Source organism: Rhinolophus sinicus, chromosome 4, assembly GCF_057876585.1.
Source record: "Rhinolophus sinicus isolate RSI-liver-muscle chromosome 4, RSI-T2T, whole genome shotgun sequence".
Classification (NCBI taxonomy): Eukaryota; Metazoa; Chordata; class Mammalia; order Chiroptera; family Rhinolophidae; genus Rhinolophus; species Rhinolophus sinicus.
Window position 1 is genome coordinate 26,775,438 of NC_142504.1, and position 23,341 is coordinate 26,798,778.

The window sequence follows — 23,341 nt, forward strand, 5'->3', positions numbered from 1 at the left end:
TCCATTCTACATGAGTTAATCCTGTTTTCAAATGAGTAAACAGAAAACATGTTTCTACAGCTAATTAGGATCAACCTGTAAGTAACACATGCAACCTACACAAATCATATTTAAGGAAAAATAATATAAAATGTGTTTACAATTGTTTTGAATTAGGCAAGGGTATGGATAGTCCAAATGAGTGGAAATTTCCCCCATTCAACTTGTCACAAGGGACCAGAGGCCTGCAGTCTTCTACCTTCCTGCTATGTATCTGGACAAACTGCATCTCTGAGACTGAGTTACATCATCTGCAATATGTATTTAATTATATCTATCCTAATAATTTCTCAGTATAAAGGAAAAAAAAAATTGGAACATAAAAGTTGCCATTTAAAAAATTAAAACACTTTTTTCTATATTTAACATCCTATACCTTGACCTGACTACAAAATCCACTAAAAGATTTTAAAATGAGTAATGTTGTTTGTGAGTAAAGAACTTATAATATTCATAACACCTGTCAGAAATATATCCTAAAGCATGAAAGAACCAAAGTGTCTTTTGACTTATAAAGTCCAAGTGGTTATAACTTGAACATACTTTACTACCCACTCATGAGGATATATTTTGGCATACACTAAGAAACAAAAATAGTCTAGAGTTAGGCTAACAGCAGAATGAAAAATAAACAAACAGGGGGAGACATCTCATAGCAGACCTGATCTGATTTAATGCATAACAACTAAACTTAAGGGTAAGTGCTGGCAAGTGCACTACCTAATGCTCTGTCTTGTACTGTGACACATACTGACACTTTTCTTCAGACACTGCAGTCAACACATCAGGATAACTGACATCACAGTCAGGTACCCTACCATTACCAGTCAGTTACAAGATCTCGTCACAAAGGTGTTTACACTAAATGACAATTTGAAACCCTTCCATTTCAAAAAGAAAAGAGATTTATCCAGATGAAATGAGTCCTCTGAAAAGTAATCAGACAATCATATTTAAAGAGCAACATTTGGAGTACAATCTTTTAGCAAAACCTCAACTTAGAAGTCTCTCTTAATTATGATTCCTTAAGGAGTATGTTTTAAAAGGACGAGGGAGGGAGAAGGAGGAAGGAGGAAAGAAAAGGCAAAGGAATACACCAAAACACTAACTATGGTTGTCTGGATATTTGGACTATTCGAAATGTTTTTTCTACTCTCTGTTCTATATTTCCCACAATTTTATTTAATATTCATATATTATATTATGATAGGCAAATAGTTTTCTCTAAAATAAAGCATTCAAGAAGTTCATGTTTAACCATGAAACGGTTAAGGGAAAGTTGCATGGCTGAATTACATTTACTAGGCAACTGCATTTTTGAAAAGCAAACAAATCCTAGCAATACTAACTTCCTATTATACTTTATAAAATTTCCCTTTCTCTGAATTAATTAATTTTAGATGAAAATTCATTTTGGGACTTAAAAGTAGTACAGAACGATCTACAGATGTGACTGTATAAAAAGGAACATTCTGAACACTGAAAAATACCACAAAGTTAAAAGGTACAGGTCAGGATCAGGATAAAAAAATATTTGCAAGGGTGGAAAAATCATTGTAATATATACAGCAGGCAAAGGATTAACACTTAAAAAAGAATTCCAGTAAGTCAATAGGAAAAAGACAAGTAAAACCTATTAAGAAATGACAAAGGAAATGTACAGCAAGTAACAGCAATGAAATGCAAATGGCCTGTTGGGAAGGTCATCACCAGTTTGACCCAAGAGCTGGACCTGTGCAGCTGGAGGCTCCCAATCCCTCCCTTGTACGTGGAATACGTGTTCCACTTGCCTTCCGGGCACTAGACGCTGCCCAAGGACACAGCCCTGAGATAGAAATGTGCTGCTGAGACTACCTGGATTGGGTACGTGACGAACTCCAGTTACGGCTTCTATATAAACTTTAAAAGATTCTGGCTGCCGGTTGAGTAAAGATCTTTGTCTTGCTGCCGCCCAAGGCAAGCCTCCTAAGTTCCTTTGCTGACTAAACCTGCCACCTACCCCTCTGGAGGGATCTGCCTGTTCTTCTCTCCCTGCCCTCCAGGGGAAGGGGGCCAGTTTCTCTCCCATGGTTCCCCTCCAATCTCATTGCCTTGCCATGTGTTCCCCATCTCCGCTGAAGTGCGAGGACCAATCTACTACTTTCTAGATTGCACATCCAATCTCACAGCTTTAAGTAACATCTGCAGGCCGATGAGTCCCAAATTTTTATCTCTAGTCCCAACATTTTACCTCCCCTCCAGACAGTTTAAAACCAAACATTGGAACATTGCAATGGTCTCCCTAAATGGTATTCCTGATTTCCACCTTAGACCCACTTCAGTCTACTCTCAATCCAACAGTCAGAGTGATCCTTCCAAAATATAAATCAAATCAGATTAGATTAATTCTCTGATCAGAACTCATGTAAGTCTTCCTCTATCCATCATAGTAAAATCTAAACTCAGTACTATGACCTGCAATGCCTCACCTGTTTGCCCCAATCTCTACCCCACCACTAACCAGCCGGCTCACTCAGTTCTAGCCATGCTACTCTCTGTGCCATTATTCCAAGCATGTTCCCACTTCAAGATCTTTATATTCACTCTCCCTCTTCCTGTTCTTTCCCAATATCCATATGACTGCTCCCTCACATTCTTCAAGTTACTGCCCAAATAACACTTTATCAGAGACAAACTTCTACCTATCCACTCAACCAGCTCCACCCATAGCATTCCCAATATCCCTTGATCTGCTTTATTTTTCTCCATTGTCCAGATCACCCCTTGATATGCATTTATCTATCGTTTTATCATTTCATTGCCTGTCTCTCTTACCAAATATTAAGCTCCATGAAGTCAGCAATTTCTATATTCTGTTTATTTTATATGCCTCAAACCTACAGAATACCTAGCACACAGAAGATACTCAACAAACAGTACTAAAAAGAAATTAACAAATAACAGAAATAGGAGACATTCCCACAGTGAGCCTTAGCAGCAAGAGGGCAGCTGCATATGAAGGCAACAGAAGAGTTAAAGAAGCACAGGCCCCACAGGTGGCAAAGGTCCCCTAAGTCCAGCAGACTCCCAGAACTACCTGGGAGGAGGGCTGTCATAGCAGAAAGGCAGGTAAGGGCAAGACTTTAGAAATAGTGTTCTGTGGTAGTCACGGCCCTGATAGGGGAAAAAAAAATTAAGTGATAGGGAAGAATAATAACTTACCACAGAAAAACCTGGAAGACACCCTCTCAACCAAATGATCAAAATAAATAAAAAACCTGGAAGACACCCTCTCAACCAAATGATCAAAATAAATCAATCAGCAACTGGACAAATAAACACTATATGCTTCCTAATATGATACGCTGAGAACACAACATAACCTCTATGGCATCCTGCCCAAAGCGCACAACCTAAATCTAATCATGAGACCACACAAGAAAAACCCCACATTAAGGATATTCTATGAAAGAATTGGCCTGTATTCTTCAAAAATGCCAACTTCATGATACATAAAGACTTAGGATCTGTTCTAGATTAAAAGTGACTAAACAGACATGATAACCAAATGTAGTACATCCTGGATTTTAGTTTGCTACAATTGACATTATTGGGATAATTGGTAAAATATGAATACAGTCGATAAATTAGATAATAGTATTCTATCACTGCTGATTTCCTGACTTTGATACTTATCTGGTATGTAAGAGAATGCCCTTTTTCTTAAGAAATGCACACTGAGGTATTTTGGGGTAAAGGGGGGATATTATGTCTACAGTTTACTCTCACAGAAGTCAGAAATACACTGTTAATTAGAGAAGATAAATCAAATATAGCACAATGTTACCATTGGGGAAATCTCAGTAAAGAGAATATAGGAATTCTTTGTATTACTCTTATAACGCTGACATAATTACTCTTATATTACTAATATGATTGTATTACTCTTATAATTTCTGACATAAGTCAGAAATTATGTCAAAATAAAATTTTTTGAGTAAAAAATTACATAAAAGTTTAAAAAATTAGGAAAAATCCTTTTAATATATTACAGTGACTCCTATTTCAGATTTTAAAAGATTATCTCTACAAATTCTCCTTTCAAGTTCAAAATTAAAAATAACTAAGAAAGAATAAACTATGTAACGGCCCTAAATTTAGAATGTAATTTTTAAAATACTATTATACATTCCACTGGACTAACTTACTAGACTTTTTCTACATCTAAATTTCATTTAAAAAACTGGAGATAAAAAATGCCATGAAGAAAAAAACACATAACACTAACCATCAAAGAAATACTGAGGTTTCCACATAACATTTCTGTTTTAAGTATTTAAAAACACATCTAGCGTGGGGGGAGGTTGAAGAGGGTAAAGGGGGTCAAATATACAGTGATGGAAGGAGACTAAACTTTGGGTGCTGAGCACACAATACAATACATAGATAATATAATATTATACCCTTGAAACTTATATAATCTTATTAACCAATGTCACCCCAAATTTAGAGTTAAAAACAAAAAAACACTCATTTAAAATTAACATAACCTGAAAAATAACATCCATCATATTTTAAGGATTCAATATGTCTTATATCAATTGAAACACCATGGAGTGTTATAGAAAAATCTTAGAATAGCACAAATGTAAAAGAGTTGATTTTACTTATTTAAATGCAGTGTCAATCAGCAGTTTTTAAAAAGATAAAAAACAAAGCAAAATTACCTTCATGGACTGTAATGCCACAATTGTCACACTGAATTATTTCATCAGCATCTTCGCTATTATCTCCAAGACAAACACAGCAAATCAGAATATGGTCCATTTTTTGAGAACTCCAGTTTTGACTTTTCTCAAGAATCAGCGAGTCCTAGTATTAAAATATACCATAAAATCACATATTTAAATTAAAAGGTAACTTTAATAAAATTCTCTTTTAATTATTTTATGCATTTCGAAAATTATGGTGCATTCTCCATCCTTTTAGTAATTTCAGAGTATGCTACGTTTGGAGAAGTACACCTCTTTGTCAAGACCCTATAAGCGCCCTCTAATTTTTTAACTTCTCTGAAAGTCCCATATTCTCCCTCCTCGAGAAAATGAAAAAAGCAAGCATGCAACTAACAACTCTACATCTGCTTTGACATTCTAAATTATAGTCTGACCCCTTAAAGTAGGAGAAAGGAAGAACTAACCCACAAATAATTATTAACCCTGTATATAGGTTTAAAAGTATAAAACATTAGGTTTCTACTCTTCGGAAACTTATAATCCTACCTAGGGGAGACAGGACATACATATATTAAACAGGAAGAAATCAATTCAAGATAACACAAAAGCAAGTATGTATGAGAAGGCATAGTTACAGACTCTATAATCCTTAAGTGTATAAGAGGAATTCAGAAGTTCCAGAGTCATCAAACTACTGAATACATAAGCACCTACTGAAGTATATTCTGTGAATAAGGGTACAGAAAACCATCTAAAAAAGGATCTATTTGCTAGAAGAGTCAGATCACTCTATTAGGTTTATGTCAAAAATTATCTAGTGTAAATTGGTAATAAAGGTACCTAGCTAATTGTAAAATAAAAGGATAAAGATACATTAATAAACATAAAGATATTATTTCAAGAAAATGAACAGTTTGCTTTTTTAATTTAAACCTTCTGTATTATGGATTTAAATTTTAGATGATATGTTAACAAGACAATGATTCTCATCATATTTAACAAATTTGTCTTAGCATTACCTATAATAAAAAGATGGCACTTGAGTCTGTATATTTTCATGTAAGAACCTAATCATATTCAGAAATAAATTAATAAATTAGTTCCAAGCATATAGTCATTAACTGTATTGTTTCATATTAACGTTTTTTTAATATTCTTTTAAACTGACCAATATTGAAAGGTAACACTTAGTCATCATTTCAATAGCAATTAGTGACATCTGAATGACACTTGAGTGTCACAATTAGTAACACTTTCAATATATTTCTGTGTAATACATCTAAACTTGCAGTTGATCTGTAAAGCAAATCAGAAAAGAATGCAAAAGTCAAAAAGAATATATGCCATTTCTCTAAAGAATTTTAGTACTTAAAAATTTTGTATTTTGCTTCTTTTGTTATAAAACCAAATAGTTTAGGGGCTTTGGACATGAAAAGCAAATAAGGGTAAAACTTCCCGAAAAGAAAACTCATGTTTTACAGGATTTTGGTACAGAGAGCAAAGCAAAAATCTACCCAGATTTTCATCCCATTAGCCATGCTTCAATGTAACATCTTTTGACTTAAAGCCAAAAGTTCTTTAGTTTCATTCTCAGCTCTCATTTAATAGGTGTTGAACCTTGAAGGTACAGTTTTCTCATCTGTAAAATGGGATGATAAAAATCATACCTACCTCAAAAGGTTGTTGTAAGAATTAACAAGATAATGTGTGCAAGAATATTCGCGAGACATACTAGATACTCAATAAATGCTCATTCCCATTCTTCTTTCCTCTGTACTTCTTGTAGGTGGTTCAAGAAGAGAAATATAAGCTGACCATTTATTACACTGGGAAATCTTCCTTGGAACCCCAAAAGAAAAGTCGTAAGCCTCAATTAGCACAACCACTTTAAACAACTTCCCATGGTCAGTCCAAACAAGATGTTTTTCTTAGAATACTACATCAAGGTTAAAAAAAAAAAAATCATAGGCTAGAAAAAGACCAAATGAACAACCAGAGTTGGACGACTGAGAAGTCACTCTGGTTTATGGACTCAACAATATTTCTCTGGCGGAATTACAACTAAACAGGCCTTGAATAAGGTTTACCCATGTGGGAAACAAGTAAATTTTTTGGATCAGAAAAATTGAAATCAATAGGTAGCTCTAATTCCGTTATTTTCAAATTTTTCAATTTTTCTCAAAAAAACAGTAAGTAGCTAAATTATATGTCTACACCATCTTCACTCCACACATATTGTCACTTAGAAGCAGAAAAAACAAAATTAACTGGTATTTGTGACCCTCTGATTCCCATCATTAGATACTCTTGTTACAAATATGATGAAGAAATGGGGGAACTAGAACTCTACAATATTTCCCAACCAAATGGCTGACAATGATTCCATGGGAAAATCTAAATAACACTCTCTTAAAAAATTATGCTTTAATTGTCATTAATAGATCAAACATAAGTTTAACACACTTATAATCAGAATATAAAAGCCAATTCAGTATCAATTTTATCAGGATATTTCTAAAGCTGTATATAATTTTGCGAGTGTCTGCAGAAAAAAGTTAAGCTAAAGTTTTTACCACAAAATATATAATTTTGAAGTATGATTTTTACATAAAAATAGAAATCAGAAAGTGGGTTTTGAACAGTTCAAGAGTACCACCTAGAATATAACTTCAATATTATAGAATAATTTAAAGGACTCGACTGGTAATTACAAAAATAAATGGGACACTATAGTAATAAATTATAGTAAATTATTTCATTTTTCCCTTGGGACTTAAAATTTATACCAAAAATGATAATGTTGCCCAATGTTCTCCATGGATCTAAAATACATTTAGTGTTTATTTATATATGTATTCCACATAGATGATTATAAATAATATACCCAACAGGATAAATTCTATTTGAGTGGTACATGTTTTTAATAGAATGAAATTCCAGCACTCTTTATGTAAAACCAGAATTAAAGGAATCCTATTGCCCTAAAGAGAAAAAAAAATTAATATACAAAGAAGTCTGACCAATATTTCTTCCTGTTTTTTTTTTTTAATAAGGTTAAATTCTCAAGAATCTCAAGTAATTTTTGAACAGTTTTACAAAATGATTTTTTTAGGCCTTACAGCAATTTGTTTTATTTTAAAATGTATAAAAAGGCAGTTGATTAATAAGTAAAAAGCTGTAAACACAAATGACTATTTGTAAACTTTCGCAAAATGTTTACATTTTAATTAGCAAATCAGATAACAATTGCCATTTCCTCACAAGACAAGACATCTAATCCATTTAACATTAACAGAGCCTTTTATTAAAACAAAAACAAAAAACAAAAAAAAACTTCTCTCTGAAATTTCTATTAATATGATTTTCTGTCATATATTAATTCTAATCCAAAGCTCCAGTTTCAAAATCCTAAAAATGGGAACCATTTTCTGAAAATGCTACACAGCTCTACCCAAAAAATTTACTTCAGAAAACTACAAGGCAAGATAACTTTAGCGAATCTCAAAGCTTCAAGATAAAAGTTTGAAAAGGACACATAATTATATTGAGGGATTGTTCAAACTGCGCTAAATTCAAAAAATGCTGTAGCACCACTGACAAAGGCAAGTGTCCACATGCAGAAAATGTATTTTATCCAATGCCCAATTCTAGAACAGTAGTTTTCAAGGTGTGGTCTGGGAATGCTCCTTCAGGGAGGTCCATAAGGTAAAGGCTATTTTCATAATAATACTAATGTAATTTGCCTTTTTCACTCTCTCTCAAGGGTGTAAGGTGAGGTTTTCTGAGTTTTAATTTGGAACTGTAAATATCCATATAACCTACCATATATAATAATTGGGATCCTCGATAATTTTTTAAGACTGTAAAGGAGTCCTGAGACGAAAATGTGTGAGAACCACTGCTCTAGAGTATTTCAAGGCCCGTGACATAGGTATATTAAGACCATTAAAAGACAATAGTTATAAAACGCCCCTCATCAAAAAAAAATATCAAAGCCTCTAAGAAACTTCAAAATTATTGAAGTGCCCAGGCATCATTTATATGATACCCAACATCATTTCCCTACAAAGAACCTGACATAGCAGCCAAGAAAAAAGTTTATCTGCTTATAAACTAAATATAATTCTATTATATATTTCTAAAGCCACATTTTTAGCTATCTCTACTACAAAGTAGTGTTTGAAAACTTAAAAGTAAAAACAGAAAAATAAAACTTCAAATATAATAAAATATATATGTATTAACTAATGGATACTTGGCAAGGCATAACTACCTAAGATAACTAGGAAAATAAGATACAAACATTGGCTATAAAACAGCAAGGGTTACCTTTAGTCATCTTTTTACAATTTAATATCCAATTTGAGTAACATTTAAATAGAACTAAAATCATCAGGAATTACTGAAGAATTCAAATAACAGTCTTGGGGGGCAAAAACTGTTATCAGGCTTTCAGGTAGAATATTATTGAGGGAAAATTAACTTTCTGTTAAGTTCTACATTTCTGTATAGGGTAGAGCAAAAGGAAAATTAACATAAATTAACAAGAGGAATTAATTTAGCTATTTAAGAACAAACAAGCCATTTTTCCAAGAAATGCTCTGGAATCTCATTCCTTTAGGATTGTTAACCTAAATATATAAAGTCCCATTATTTATTAAAGTTATTTCTCGTAGAAAAAAACGAAACAGCACATGTGGCGTTTAAATGCATCATAAAAAATAGTCTACAACCTCATAAGCAATACGTTATGTATTACAGATTATTAACAGATGGATAATGTACACATTTTATGTGGCAAATTTCTAAACATATGGAGGTATTCCCCACACCTTAATACTCGTAAATCTAACCACTCTGGCTCGATCATTAGCCAGCCTACTTTTTGTGAATGTCAGGCTAATAAAAATGAAGTAAGAAAGTGATGCTGCCAAAGGTGAACTTATTCAGTAACTATAGATTGAGTACTAAGTGCTATAAAACAGACTGGATACATACCTAAATCAAATAAGAACAATTGGTTTTCCACACTTCTAATTCCATAAATTAGCATTGGGAATATGCAACTGCCTGTGCTACAAATTATAAACACTGCCATGTTTCCCCTAAAATAAGACCTAGCCGGACAATCAGCTCTAATGCATCTTTTGGAGCAAAAATTTATATAAGACCCGGTCTTATTTTACTATAATATAAGACCCAGTCTCATTTTACTATCAGACCTGGTGTGATGTGATGTGATGTGATACCAGGTCTTATATTAATTTTTGCTCCAAAAGACGCATTAGAGCTGATTGTCTGGTTAGGTCTTATTTTCGGTGAAACACGGTATATTATATTCCAAATGACAATTTGCCTTCACTTAAAGGTAAGAACTAGGATAGGACTGGAGACAAGCAATATTCTTCCTATGAAAGTGGGCAAACTAGAAGTTAAACAATGTTTATACTATAAAATATAAATTGTTGTTTCATCTCTACTGACGTATAAACCATCACAGTCTGCTACATATTATTTGGGTTAAAAAAAAAATCACCAAGTTTTTAATACTGTACAGTATCATTGTGTATCAATAACATCCAATGAGATCATGATAGTTTTTTTGGTTTTTTTTTTAAGGAGGGCACAGCTCACAGTGGCCCACGTGGGTGATCAAACCGGCAACCTTGATGTTATCAGCACCATGTTCTAACTAACTGAGCTAACTGGGTACCTCCACCACATTTTTAAATGAAACTTACTTAAAATAGATAATCACTGCTATATAAAACCTATAAGCAAAAGAAATGTAAGAAAACAAAGCATTAAAAGAAAATTTTTCTACCAGTTTAACCTATTTCAGTGATATGGAAAAACAAAAACACAAGTGCTTGGTAAAGTGAAAAAAGTAAATTTTCGTGACTATAAACACATTAACAAAAATGACAGACTTAATTATTATAGTTCTACATGTGATGTAACAGATACATCTACATGTGAGAAGACAATCAATCTTTCTTTTGAAGAAAAACATATACATAAACACACAGACAGAGACACAACTGTGTTTGACTGAAGAGTCTTGACTGTTGCATATCAGGCCCAATGGATAAACCTAACTTTCGGCAGTAGAACTTCAAGTGGAAGAAGTGAGTCATTACTGTAGTTTTATGATAAAAATGTTTGTTTTATGACAGAAATGTTTGTTTTTCTTTGTAGAGAGAACTTATTCACTAAATATATGTGAACATATAGTTCATATTTACTCCCATACATCTAAAGCAAAGATTCAGTGACTATTCAGATGATGGGTGCTACAACTGGTAAAGGAATTAACCTGTTAAAATGAGTATCTAAAAGTCTGAGGCAATCATTAAGCTGTTCGCTGCCCTCCTCTAAAGTATTCTAGAAGTCTAAATTTTTATGTGGATATGGACATAACTAAGTTGAAAGAAAGGGGAACTTTTTCATAATCCACTTATCACCATTCAGCAGTCCTATGAACAAGGGGGTGAGAAGATAGAAAGGGGAAAGGAAAACCCTACCATTTCCCAAGTCTATGGATACAAAAATATTTCTCTAACTATGTAGGCTGTGAGCTCCTTGAGGACAGTGATTGTGAGCTCCTTGAGAATGGTGACAAACAATAGATACTCAATAAAGGTTGGTTGACCAAATGAACAAATGCTATAGTTAGGGCACTCATCTGTTCCCATCTCTGTCTATAAATAGGATTCAAGGAAGCTACTTAATATAACGAGTAGAATGGTTTACAGAAGAATTCCCTTTTCCCCAGACAGACAGATAATCATAAAAATTGGGTTGGTCTACCTCATTACTCTTGCTTTGAGATAGTGTCAGGCTATCATTGGTCAGTTCTTCATCATCAGCACTGTTTCTGCTAAGAACTTTACTCTTCTTCTTCTTGCACCCCCCTTCACTGGCAGGGCTGCTATGATCTTCATCATTGCCTTCATCATTCTCATCCTCATCACTCCCACTTCCCTCATCCTCATCATCCTCATTGTCTCCATCACTTCCTTCTTTCTGAGATGTAGATCGTCCCTTTCTCTTTACTACAGTAGGTCGCCAATCATTGTCATCTTCACTATCATAGTCATCCATGTCGTTCAGTTCTTCCATTGATACAAAGTCCAAAAGCGGTCGATTTCGACGAAGGTTCCACTTTTTTGGCTCACTGACTTGTTCCTCTGTAGTAGCTGTTGTAGTGGGGGCTAAAGGAGAGGTGTTCACAGCAGGAGGACTTGTGGCTGGTGTGGCAGCAGCAGCAGAAGCAGCCACATTATCAGATAGCGTTGCTTTTTCTTTCTCCTTCTCTCTCTCCTTCTCTTTCTCCTTCTCTCTCTCTTTCTCTTTTTCCTTTTCTTTTTCCTTGTCTTTCTCCTTTTTCTTTCTAGGTCTTTCTCCATTCTCTTCTTCTTCCTTCTTTTCCATTTTAATTAACTGTTTTTCTGTCGACAGTATTTCTTCCTCTGCAGAATTTTTAAGTTGTTCTTCTTTTACTTTAATATCTTCATTCAGTTCTTCCTCTAAAATATTTTCTTCAGAATCACTACAGGAACCTTCTCCACTGTCCTTTGAAGGATCTTCACTTCCATTACCACTCCCTTCAGAATCTGTTGAAAATATGAGAAAAAAAAAAAACCACACATATGTATATACATACACACACACACACACAACGCTGACAAATGAAACCACCAAAATTTGTGAATAACTTGCAAAACAATATAAACAAATTTAAGTCAAAGAATGGTAGACATTCCCAACCTGATTAAATAATAAATCAATGAAGTTGGTATAATGGTTTTAGTTCAATATAGCACTAATGAAGATGAAAAATGTAACTAAATTAACATATGTTTTAAAAAGAGGAGCACTATTTTGTGTCATACAGCTCATGCTATATTTGATACTATACAGGGCAATATTTTTTCTGAAAGTACATGTGATTCTTTTTAAACTGGGCATTTGATTTTTAACTTAATTATAATGTACACCAAAATCTTCTTCCCTTACATCTTCCTTTCATAAACTATATGGACTCATAAGCATTGAGTGTCCTTCAAAACAAAAGAAATCTGGCCCAAAAAACTTTGTTTCATTTATTTCTTACTTTACCCAGTAAAAATGAGCATAGATATTTATGACAGTCAACTTGTACCACATCCCTAATATACCAATCAATTTTAGGAGTACAAAGTACAAAGGTGAGGAGAAACAATAGCGATGGCACAGAAAATGGAAGTTGCAAGAGAAGTTATCAATTTTCCTTCTTAGGATACCATTCATATCAATAAAAGAATCACTTAAACTTTCAAAAATCCTAAGCAGTAACTGCTATACCCCCTACAGTGAAATACATTAATGATTTTTAAAAAAACTAATCCATCTTGGAATGAGCAACCATGGTAGTCACTAAAAAAGACAGGCTGAGTAAATAAAGAGTTCATGCAGGACCAGAAGCTTCCTCACAAGTTTCCTCCATTCCTGCCTACGGCAGTCCAGGCTCTCTTAGCCCAACACTACTCAATAAGCTTCTAATTCTCTCTAATCCTCTTTACACCTAGTCAAATAAATACAAATCTAAAATATTTGGGGAGAGGGATAAAGAGGAAGAGAAAAACGGAAGGGGAACAGGAGGAAGCAGGAAACAAACCAGTCATAGTCAAGTCATGGCCAAGACCAATAGCAAAATGTGTAAGGTGATGGATTTCCTGCACCTATAACCAAGAAAACGGTAATAATAAATGGTGAGAAAAGTCCATGTTTCCACACCATTTTAATTTCTGTTACTTCAACCAGCCTTAGCCTCTATAAGTAACTGGACATTAAATGTAAAGAAAGTTGTCTGTAATTAGTACCTGGTGTTTAAAATATCCGTTATAAATGCCTAATTTAAAAAACAAAAAACAAAAAAACCCTGCAAATTATATTTTTAAAAAAAGGCTACCATTCCGCAGATGTTGACTGACCTTATAAAATCATTGTCAATCAAGATTATCATGCTGGTACCCACAGCTTATTCAGGACTGTCCTGAAAAAACATTCTCATCCTAAACAACCTCACATAGGACACAAGAGCAATACCATGTCAACAATCCCTTATCTGAAATTCTTGGAGCTAGATGTGTTTCACAATTTAGATTTTTAAAGAGTTTTAGAAGGATAGCATGGTATATGCACAACATATCACACTAACACCTCCAGTGAGTTCTTTGGTACTATCTTATAACCACATTATTTCTGCAGTAAAAAGTATGAATATTTATCAGTATGATACATAAACACTACAAATAAACGTCTATCAGTTTCAGTTAGGTTTTACCATCAAATAAGATTTTGCCAACTTAGGAAACACCTTTGGACTTGTAAGCTTCTTGGATTTCAAAAAGTGTGGTACCCAGTATCACAAATAGGTGACTTCTTTGCAGTCCAATAGCTCTACAAATCTTTCAGAAAATTATGACTTTTTTGTACGCTTACAACAATTAAACCCAACCTACCAAGAACAACTAAGTCTCGTAAAAAACAATAATTTCTAGATACATTTAGATAAGGATCTAATAAATAATAAGCATAGTTGACTAAAAACTTCTAAGGCAAAAAAGGATCTCTGTGCACACTGACTAAAGAAAACTGAAACATCTTGCAAACAATTCCATAATCCAGAGAGCTGGGAGACGGAGCAAACGTGCTTTTCTTCTGGGATCAATCTTCTAGACACCTTTGTAGAAGTATCTAGAAAGTACTCCTAATAATTTTACCAGGAAGAACATAACAGTAGATACAAAAGTAAGATTAATGGGGCACAAATGTGGGTACCTGATCAAAATTAAACCAATCAAACTAGTTACTTGGTAAACTTTATAAAATGTCAAGAATTTTTGGAATTTTGTTTTGGTTATTGTTGCCAATGCCAATCAATTCATTCTTTTTCAAAGTAAAGGGAAATTGATAATCTGATTCTGTTTTTGTTTTGTAATCATGCCTGAATAGAAAGCAATTTTTAAAAAGACTTAAATGCTTTATATTAATGTATCATTAGAAGAATGTGAGATTTTTCCACAAATCCAAATCCCAGTAGCTTACTCAAACCTTCGTTCTCCAAATATAACACATTAGCCATACTCTAACTGCAGGCATGGAGAATACATCAAATTTTATTTTTCTTTGATCTCTGAAAAAATAACTTCTTCATCTGATTAGTCATCACTTGTTTTTAATACATATGTACTTGAGGGATGGAGATAAACAGTAGTTACAAGCATAACTTGGTAATGACAATGAGAAAATCAGAGTCCTTGTCTGTCTGTAATTATATTTTTGTAGGCTGCAAAGAAAAATTTCCTGTTACTACAAATTCAAACAATGACTCTGTGCCATGTTCTAAATCCATCACTCTCACACCCTTAAAAAAAATAGGCTAGACTAGAGAAATAAGCCAGACACATAAAATACAGCTATCTTAGGCATAAGGTGACCTTTCTTAAACAGACACTATATCAAAATCTCTCCAAGCAATAGCTAGTTCAAAGAACAGATAGTTAAAGAATTTTTAAGTTATAGTATTTTTAAAAAACCAACCTTCAAGAATCCTTTCACAAATACTAAGTGGTTAAGTTTTCCCCATGATAAATATTAAACAATAAAATCCAAGACAAAAAATAAAAAACAGTATGATTTAAATCTGAGTTGTGTTAGCTTTACAATATGAAAAATCATCTTTGTTCATCAACCCTAATTATTTAATTATTTTGTTCATTGCTCTAGTGCAACAGTGATTAGTATTATAAATATATATATAATAGATAATAGATATCACCAGTCTATTGGTTATTCAGTTATCATCTTGAGGCCATTTTGACTAATCCTCTATATCTCTTTTTAAAAAGCCATTTCAGTCAACACAAGTCACCCTGTAGTTCAAGCTATGACAGTTTTGTCCTCCAGAGGACATTTGGCAGTGTGTTAGAGGCAATGGTTGCCATGAAAGGGCAGTTGGGGTGGAAAGTGCTAGGTAGGAAAGATGCTACTGGGATTTAGTAAGTAGAAGACAGGGGTGCTCCTACAATACACAGGACAGGCCTCCACAACAAAGAATTATCCAACACAAAATATCAATAGTGCTGAGATTGAAAAACCCTAGTCTAAGCCTCAACGTGACCTCATTCTACTTTTGCAGGTTCATCTCTTCTACTATTTTTTAATTCAGTCCTGATACAGGATTAATAAATGACATTTTCCAGCCTCCACACTTTTAAAACTTAATGTTTCCCCCACCTAAATTGTTTCTCTTTCAGTTTCTAGTTCAACTCTTATCTCAATGAATTCTCCTACATCAATCCAGTCTAAAGTAGTCCAATCTCCTTTGAAAGACTTGAACTGCATAAGTGATCAATAATGCCTTGTATCATCTATCTATTATTGTATTTAATTATTCCATTATCACTATTTCTTTGTGAATTTGCCGTAACATCCAGAAAAGTGCTTTTAAACACTACAGATGGTCAGTTAATTTATCTTGATCCATTTAAGATAGTCAGATTAAGCACAAAATATTACAAAGCAAAGTCTCAGCCTGACTCTTACAGTTAAATTATTTTCTGACAATTTTGCCTAACTAAACTATGACTTAACATCTAAAGTTAACCATCTTACTTTGGCCATGGGGAACACTGCATTGCTAAATATTAGGTGGAACCTAATATAGAAATATACGCATATGGCATTTCTGGTGATTATTACCATAATTCTAATATATTCCATTTTAGGACTTATTCATTTTTAAATTTATTTATTGACTCTCTTCGATCAAAAGTGAGAAATTTAGCTCAACTTTTGCACTAGAGATAAAATAAAAGATATTCTATTTTCAGTTCATAGTTTCCTAATGGTAGAGGCTAATAATTAACTGTCGATAATCACTTGCCAATCTTGTTGACAGATAATTTTTGAGCAATATTTACCTTTTTTGATTTTATCATCTGAGAAGCACATGAATAAAATTACGTTTATCTGCAAGGGTCTTAAATATAATAATCTTTCAGAATTGTCTGTATTTATTCTTAAAGCCAAACATAAATATGAATTTCAGATTTCAAAATGAAGATCAGAAGAAATTGATGCACAGAATCCAAATAAAAATTAACCAAACTAACCATTTTAAGTTCTCAGGAAGTCAGTAGTTCATTCAGTGAGTCATTTCTAGAGATTGTTTTCAAAGAAGCTATGATCAAACAGATTTTTATCTACTATTTCTCCACTTACAGTTTAATCTCCTATTCATAAATAGGATTGGGATTCCACAACTTCAACATTTTTGAAAACCAGTGATAGTCTAATGTCTTATTTCCACTAAGAGTCCAACTATCTCAGGCAGAGAAGAGAAAAGGTTCAAACAGAAAACACGGGTAATCTAGAATAAGCCAACATCTCAGCTATGAGGGACACCAATGTACCTTAGCTAAAAGCGAAAAATATCATTCAATTTCTACTGGCTATGAACTATTTTAAAGAAAATAATTTTCTACTAAACTCTCATTTACAATAACATATAGAGAACTACAATATCAAGAACTACACAGATACATTTTGATGTTGGATCACAAATTTCAGTTCCCCAAGGGCCTGGGAAGTAAATTATAAGTACAGCCAACTAGGTATTATGACATGAAAGAACAGTAGGTAAATATATTTTTAGTGCTTTTCGGTTTTTTGTTTTTTTTGTTTTTTTTTTAATTATCAGCCTAACAAAACTTATCCTACCATATACCACAAATAACAGATAATTCCTATCAACTCTAATAAGATTTAACAAAGTCAGGAATCTCAGCTTGATACCATAAATTATTTTGAGAAAGTAGTTTGTACCATTAAATTGTTTCAATCCTTGGAAAGAGAAATGATACCTGTGAATGACTCCATCTCAATAAGCAAAAAGAAAAAAAAAAATTATCTACAAAGTCAGGATTTACTGGCACAAAAATAATTAGACTACTGAAAGAAATTAAGCTTTGGAGTTTTTCTGATAACAGTATTCAAATAAGTCATAATTTCTAAGACCAAACAATTTTTGTTACTGTTTACAACCTGGACCATAACAAACCAAAACAACATTCTAGTCAAGAATATTCATTATCTGCCAATGTTTTTACCAGATTACTAAAGTAGGTTTGGATTTTACCTCCTTTCCCTTCCCTTTCTTTCCCTTCTTTGGAAGTACCAAACAACTATTAATAAATGGAAGACAAAAGAGCTGATAAGCAAAGGTTAAAAAACAATTAGTCAAGATAAGCTTAACAACTTTTGATTGCTGGGAGTGACCTCAATTAGTGACAACATCCAAGTAGTTTCATTTAAGATAATACCCTATCTACTATTAGGATCTAAGCAGTGAAAACTGTAAATGTTGGAATCAGAAGACATGGATTAGATCCATTATGTCCTGAGTGACCTCATGCAAATTCTTTAAACTCAGTCTCCCTGTTATCTGTAAAATTGTATCTCCTTCACTGAGTTATTGTAAAAATTAAGTGATTTTGGAAACAAAAGGTTCTCAGTAAATCACCAAGCAAATTCTGATTGTTGATGCTATTAAAAGTAATAATAGTAACACAATACAACCTAACTTCATCCCTTCCTATCATTTCCTAGCAGGAAAAAAAGAAAAAGAAAAACCAGAAAGGCGAGAGACATGACTAAGCAAAGAAAACTCTCTACAAGAATATTTAAAAACTGTTAAAGGGATGAAACTGGAAGAACTCTCATTTTTCGCTTTATTTAAATTTCCATTAAAATGGGCAGAATTATAAGTACGTTTTTTGCTCACATGTTATCTTAGTATTTTTCACAAAAAATATTTTAACATGATTTGTATTCACTTCTCAGATTCCTGCAATTAATACTTCATATGCATATATGCATATATATATATATATATATATATATATATATATATATATATATATTACAATGAACAGAAGATACAAAGGAAAAACCATACTTTTGTTTTCCAGTTGTATATAAAGTTCATTGTTTTTAAAATCACAAAATATAAAGAGGAAGTATGAATGCTTTAGACCTCAGAGATTTTTGAAAGGCCCAATCCCAAGGTCCAGCACCCACCACGAAGTACAACTTTTCTCTGGTAGGAAAGAGAATACACAAAAAGCAAAACTCCCATCAGAGGGTGCCAAGTGATCTGAAAAGAGAAGAACCCTGCTCAGGGGGTGTTCATGGCTCACATTACTCTCAGGATGTTATTCTACCTCGGGATATCTCAGGGTTTTTTCCTCTGTCCATAAAATAAGCATAAAAATATTTTAAAGAAAAGAATAGAGAAAATGCATTTGCATCTTCAGAATAAGTCCTCTGCTGCTAATTATCTAAGTATCAACAAAAATCAACACAAGCAATGATAGGATCTAGTGATAGGATCTTAGGGAAATGTGGGAAATAAAATGGACAAAATAAATGAAGTTTATGTGCTTTAGCTTTAAATTGGCATTTTAATCAAAACCCATTCTTTAAAATAAACCCAACTCCAGACAGCTGGGAAAAGGGAAGAAACATTTACCTGAGGCATCTCCAACTTTAAAATCACTGTCATCTGAACTATCATAATCGAGAGCTTCTAGCAGAGAAGCTGCCAAAGGCTTCACCTGCCTCCTCTTGGAGCTGCGATCCACTGTTAAGAAAAACACACACATTACATCGTCATTCATAATTACACCAAGCACAGGGGAGAGCTGTGGTGCTGAGGGAACGTACAGAAGACCTCGTGCAGGGAATCTTGAGCTAATTCAATTCTCAGCAAAATGTGTTGGGGAAGGTTCGGGTGGGATCGCAGGCCGGGGAGGGCCGGGCAACGACCTGGGCAGCTCCAGCCCCGGGGTGCGGCGAAGGCGAACCCAGGCTGGTTAAAATCGACCCTCCTGCACATCTTGTGATGTTTCTGCGACTCGCTCGTAATCCCTCATCTAGACACCGTAACAGTCAATAGAAAGAAAACGCAAAGCCCCGGGAATAAAAGAAGTCGTGATCATTCCCGCGATCCCTGAATGGGGAGCGTCCACAAACGGTCCAAGGTCCCGCAGGACCCTCCCACCCCTGCCCTGTTCTCCCAACCACCCTGACTTCTAGAAGGCTGAAATGGACCTTTCTCCCCGCGGAGGCCTCCGACACTTACTAAGGAATCCGTGATGTGGTCGTTTGGAAGAGACCTAGGGAGAGGATGCGACAGCCCAAGCAACGCTGAAGTCGGGGACTGAGACCGCGGAAACGAGTTGTAAAGAGGCTATTTAAAATCGGCGATGCAGCCGATCAGACCCGATCGTCCCAGGTGCAGCCCCGCGGTCCCCTACCCGCCCCCCTGCCCCGCCCCTTAGTCCGCGCAGAACGGACCCCAGCCGATCGCGCCCCTTCCCACGGCGCTCCCCGGGCAGAGGCGCCCTCGGCCCAAGGCAGCGTGGCCAACCCCGCAGCCCTGGGGAGTTAATTTCCTTCGTTAAAACTGTTAGAAAAAAAAAAAGAAAGAAAGAAAACTTTATTAGCCTGCACCAGAAGCAACAAAAGCCCCAGAATTTGCACAGTCCGAGGCCGATCGCCTGAGACAATGGGGAAAGCAACGACCCGGATACAGCTCTGAAGAGAAGGAAGTGAAAACACAAGGTAGAGCGCTGCCCTAAGTGCAGCAGGGCCGAGAGCGCGTGCGCGGGACTCGCCCCCGTTCTCCCTGCGGGAGGAGGCAGAGCCGAACGTGAGCCGAGCTGAGCCGAGTAGTGCCGAGCGGTTCCCAGCGGGAACAGAGAGCCCTCCCAGACCCTGCGCGGCTCCGCCCACAAATCTTTGCGGCTCCGCCCTTAGCCCAAATCCATGGAGGTGCAATTTTTGATTCTGGGTTTTGTTTTTGAAGGATTTACTCAGAATACACTTTCCACAAAGGGACGTTTGCTAATTTAAGTCACTACCAAAAAACAAAAGTAATACCGACAACCACACTCTACCTGCTGCTTCTGCCATAAATTGCATCCTTTAAAATATCTTGAAGCGTGCTTAAATCTTATTTCCTGGAAAAGGGTAATATAAGAATCACATTAGACCTTGTTTGATTGCTGCTTTGAAAATAACAACTCTAACGGAGGAGGAAAAAGTCATTTCATTATTTCAATTACTGTTGAAATGATTGTACTGTGGACAGACATTTCCACATGAATAAAACATACACAGTATTTAATTTTGCTAAGAGAAAACGAGAATACATCTAGGGGGAAACATTCCCTTTCAAAAGTATATTGTGCATTTATTAACTGAGTATATGTGTCCACATGAATGTGAAATAGTGTCTTGTATCCACTTAGGAAATTTATTTTTTTAAGATGAATTTTTTAACCCATAAAAACATGAGGACAGTATGTACAGCCAGACACACCAGTCCTTCAGCAGTTTCAAATACCATGTTTATTTGCAGACAGGTTAGCTATTTTTTAAAGCAATATTAAAATGTTAGAAGCTGAGCAGTATTACTTTTTTAAATGTTTATATACATAAGATAGAGAGAGTTTCATAATGCTGATTCAATTCATTTGTTTATTCCACAGGTATACAGTAAGTGGTAATGTTTATAACATGGGGAAATACAGTGTTATGAAAAACTGGAAATTAAATGTGTAGGAATCAAATCATATAATGCAGTAGTGAAGCTTACTCTTTAAAGAAACATGTGTTTAATGCTTTTATAAACTGGAATTAAATTTTATAACATTAAATTTGAAAAATAGTAAATATTTATGGAATGATTACATAGAGTCTGGACTTTCTGCAAGACAGTTGCCTTTTCCTTTTCCAGAGCTTAAGATACAGTTGAGGTTACAAACAAGTCCCAAAACAATTGCTGTGTGTTGTGTAAAGGGCTACCAGAGAAAAAGTACACATGCATAGCAAAGAGAAGGCACCCAGGGAAGTCTTCCAGACACTGTGGATCTAAACATAACTTTATATTCAAAGTGTCTGAACTGGCAAAGGGAAAGGAAGAAGAGGAGACAAAGGTGTCCAGACCAAGGAAAGGATGTGTGCAAATGCCCAGGGCTACGAGCGCATGACTAATCAGATTCCCCCAAACCTGGAAAGCCTCTAATGCCCCCAGGACATTCTTCCATAACAGTAGTTGTACCAATTACATTGCAACCTCATCTTTCTGTTTTACTCATGACTGCTAAAAATGTAAACCCTTCCCATCTCTCTGAATCTCTAGTCAACCTTTCCATTGTGCTAGAAAAGCTCCCATTTCACAAATGTAAACCCTACTTAGTAAAAATCCTCTTCTGCATGATTGTAACCAAATCCAAGAGATTTAGAGGTAAAGAGATGGGGTACTTGGGGAAAGTAAAATAAGAGAAATGAAAACAAAAATTGAATTGTTTTATCTGGTTTGAGAGAGAAGGTGTAGATCCTGATTAATTTTTTTTTAAGCAGTCAGGAAAGTGCAAATCAGCTTTTTATGTCTAAGGATAATACTGTATTTTTCCGAAAATAAGACCGGGTCTTATATTAATTTTTGCTCCAAAAGATGCATTAGGGCTTTTGTTCAGGGGATGTCATCCCGAAAAATCATGCTTGGGCTTATTTTCCGGTTGGGTCTTATTTTCGGGGAAACACAGTAGGTCTGGTTCATGAAGGCTAACTGAACATGTGAATTACCTTTCTACCCTCCCCAAATTTCACTGAAATCACAGAAGAAATATAAAAATAGAAATAAAGGCATAAAACCATAGTACTGCTATAAAACTGAGAGGAGTGTCACCAGTAACCTTTTCAGGGCTATTGAAGAATTATGACAGTTTTGGAGATAGACTCAGATTGCCAGCGAAACCCACCAGACTAAGAATCTCATCCAAGTGATTTCACTGCAATGAAAGAAAGAGAACATTTAAACTGCAAAGCTTTGTTAATGGAACTTATTAAAACAAGAACAATGGTATTGTTAAGGAACTTTTCTGTTTGTTTTCAATGTGCCATTTTTGCAGCTTGCACTGACAGGGCCACCACTGTAGCTTGGCATCCCTAGAAAGCAGAACCTGAAGCAAAGGCATACTTGTGACCCCATTACTGGAGAGGGATGAGCAAAGCAGGAAAGGATGGAGGCCAAGTCAGTGATGAAGTACAGAGCTGACCATCACTATAGGGCAACTGGCTTCTCTATGCCTTCTGAGAAGCCTTGTGAAAGATGTCTCCAGACCAGTACCCTGAGAGAGAAAAGGAGATATGATGTCTGACAATTAAGTTTGCAAACTTGTTGCAATGATGTTGCTAATCTTTTTTGATATCATAGGGATTATTCATTATGAATTTGTACCAACTGGACAAACAATTAACCAAGTTTACTATTTGGAAGTGCTGAAAAGGCTGCATGAAAAAGTTAGGCTACCTGAATCTATGTATACAGACATACAGACAACGAAGAATTGTTCAATATTTAAGTAAAACCAACAACATGAGGACTAAAGTTTTAAAAACTTTGAAAACAATTATATAATTAATATATATCAGGTCTCATGAGATTTAGAAGGTGAACGGGAAGCAGAGACCAC

The 23,341-nt window shown here is 34.9% G+C and overlaps 1 protein-coding gene across 10 annotated transcripts in view; it reads right to left on the reverse strand.

The window, feature by feature from the left end:
- PHF14 (PHD finger protein 14) overlaps window positions 1-20,405 on the reverse strand; it is a 175,300-nt gene extending 154,895 nt beyond the window's left edge. For 3 of the 10 annotated variants that reach the window (XR_012498888.2, XR_016021070.1, XM_074340784.2), the window contains exons 1-4: window positions 19,524-19,750; window positions 19,330-19,440; window positions 11,562-12,367; window positions 4,746-4,890 (exon numbers count right to left, since the gene is read on the reverse strand). Coding sequence is in view for 8 of the 10 variants with exons in the window: in XM_074340784.2 (XP_074196885.1) it covers window positions 4,746-4,890; window positions 11,562-12,367; window positions 19,330-19,440; window positions 19,524-19,695 (1,234 nt within the window). In the remaining 2 variants the exon portion in view is untranslated. Of the gene's footprint in view, window positions 1-4,745; window positions 4,891-11,561; window positions 12,368-19,329; window positions 19,441-19,523; window positions 19,756-19,941 lie in introns of those variants that run through there. The other 7 variants (XM_074340778.2, XM_074340783.2, XM_074340782.2 and 4 more) reach the window with 5 other exon arrangements.
- Window positions 20,406-23,341: the final 2,936 nt, after the last annotated feature.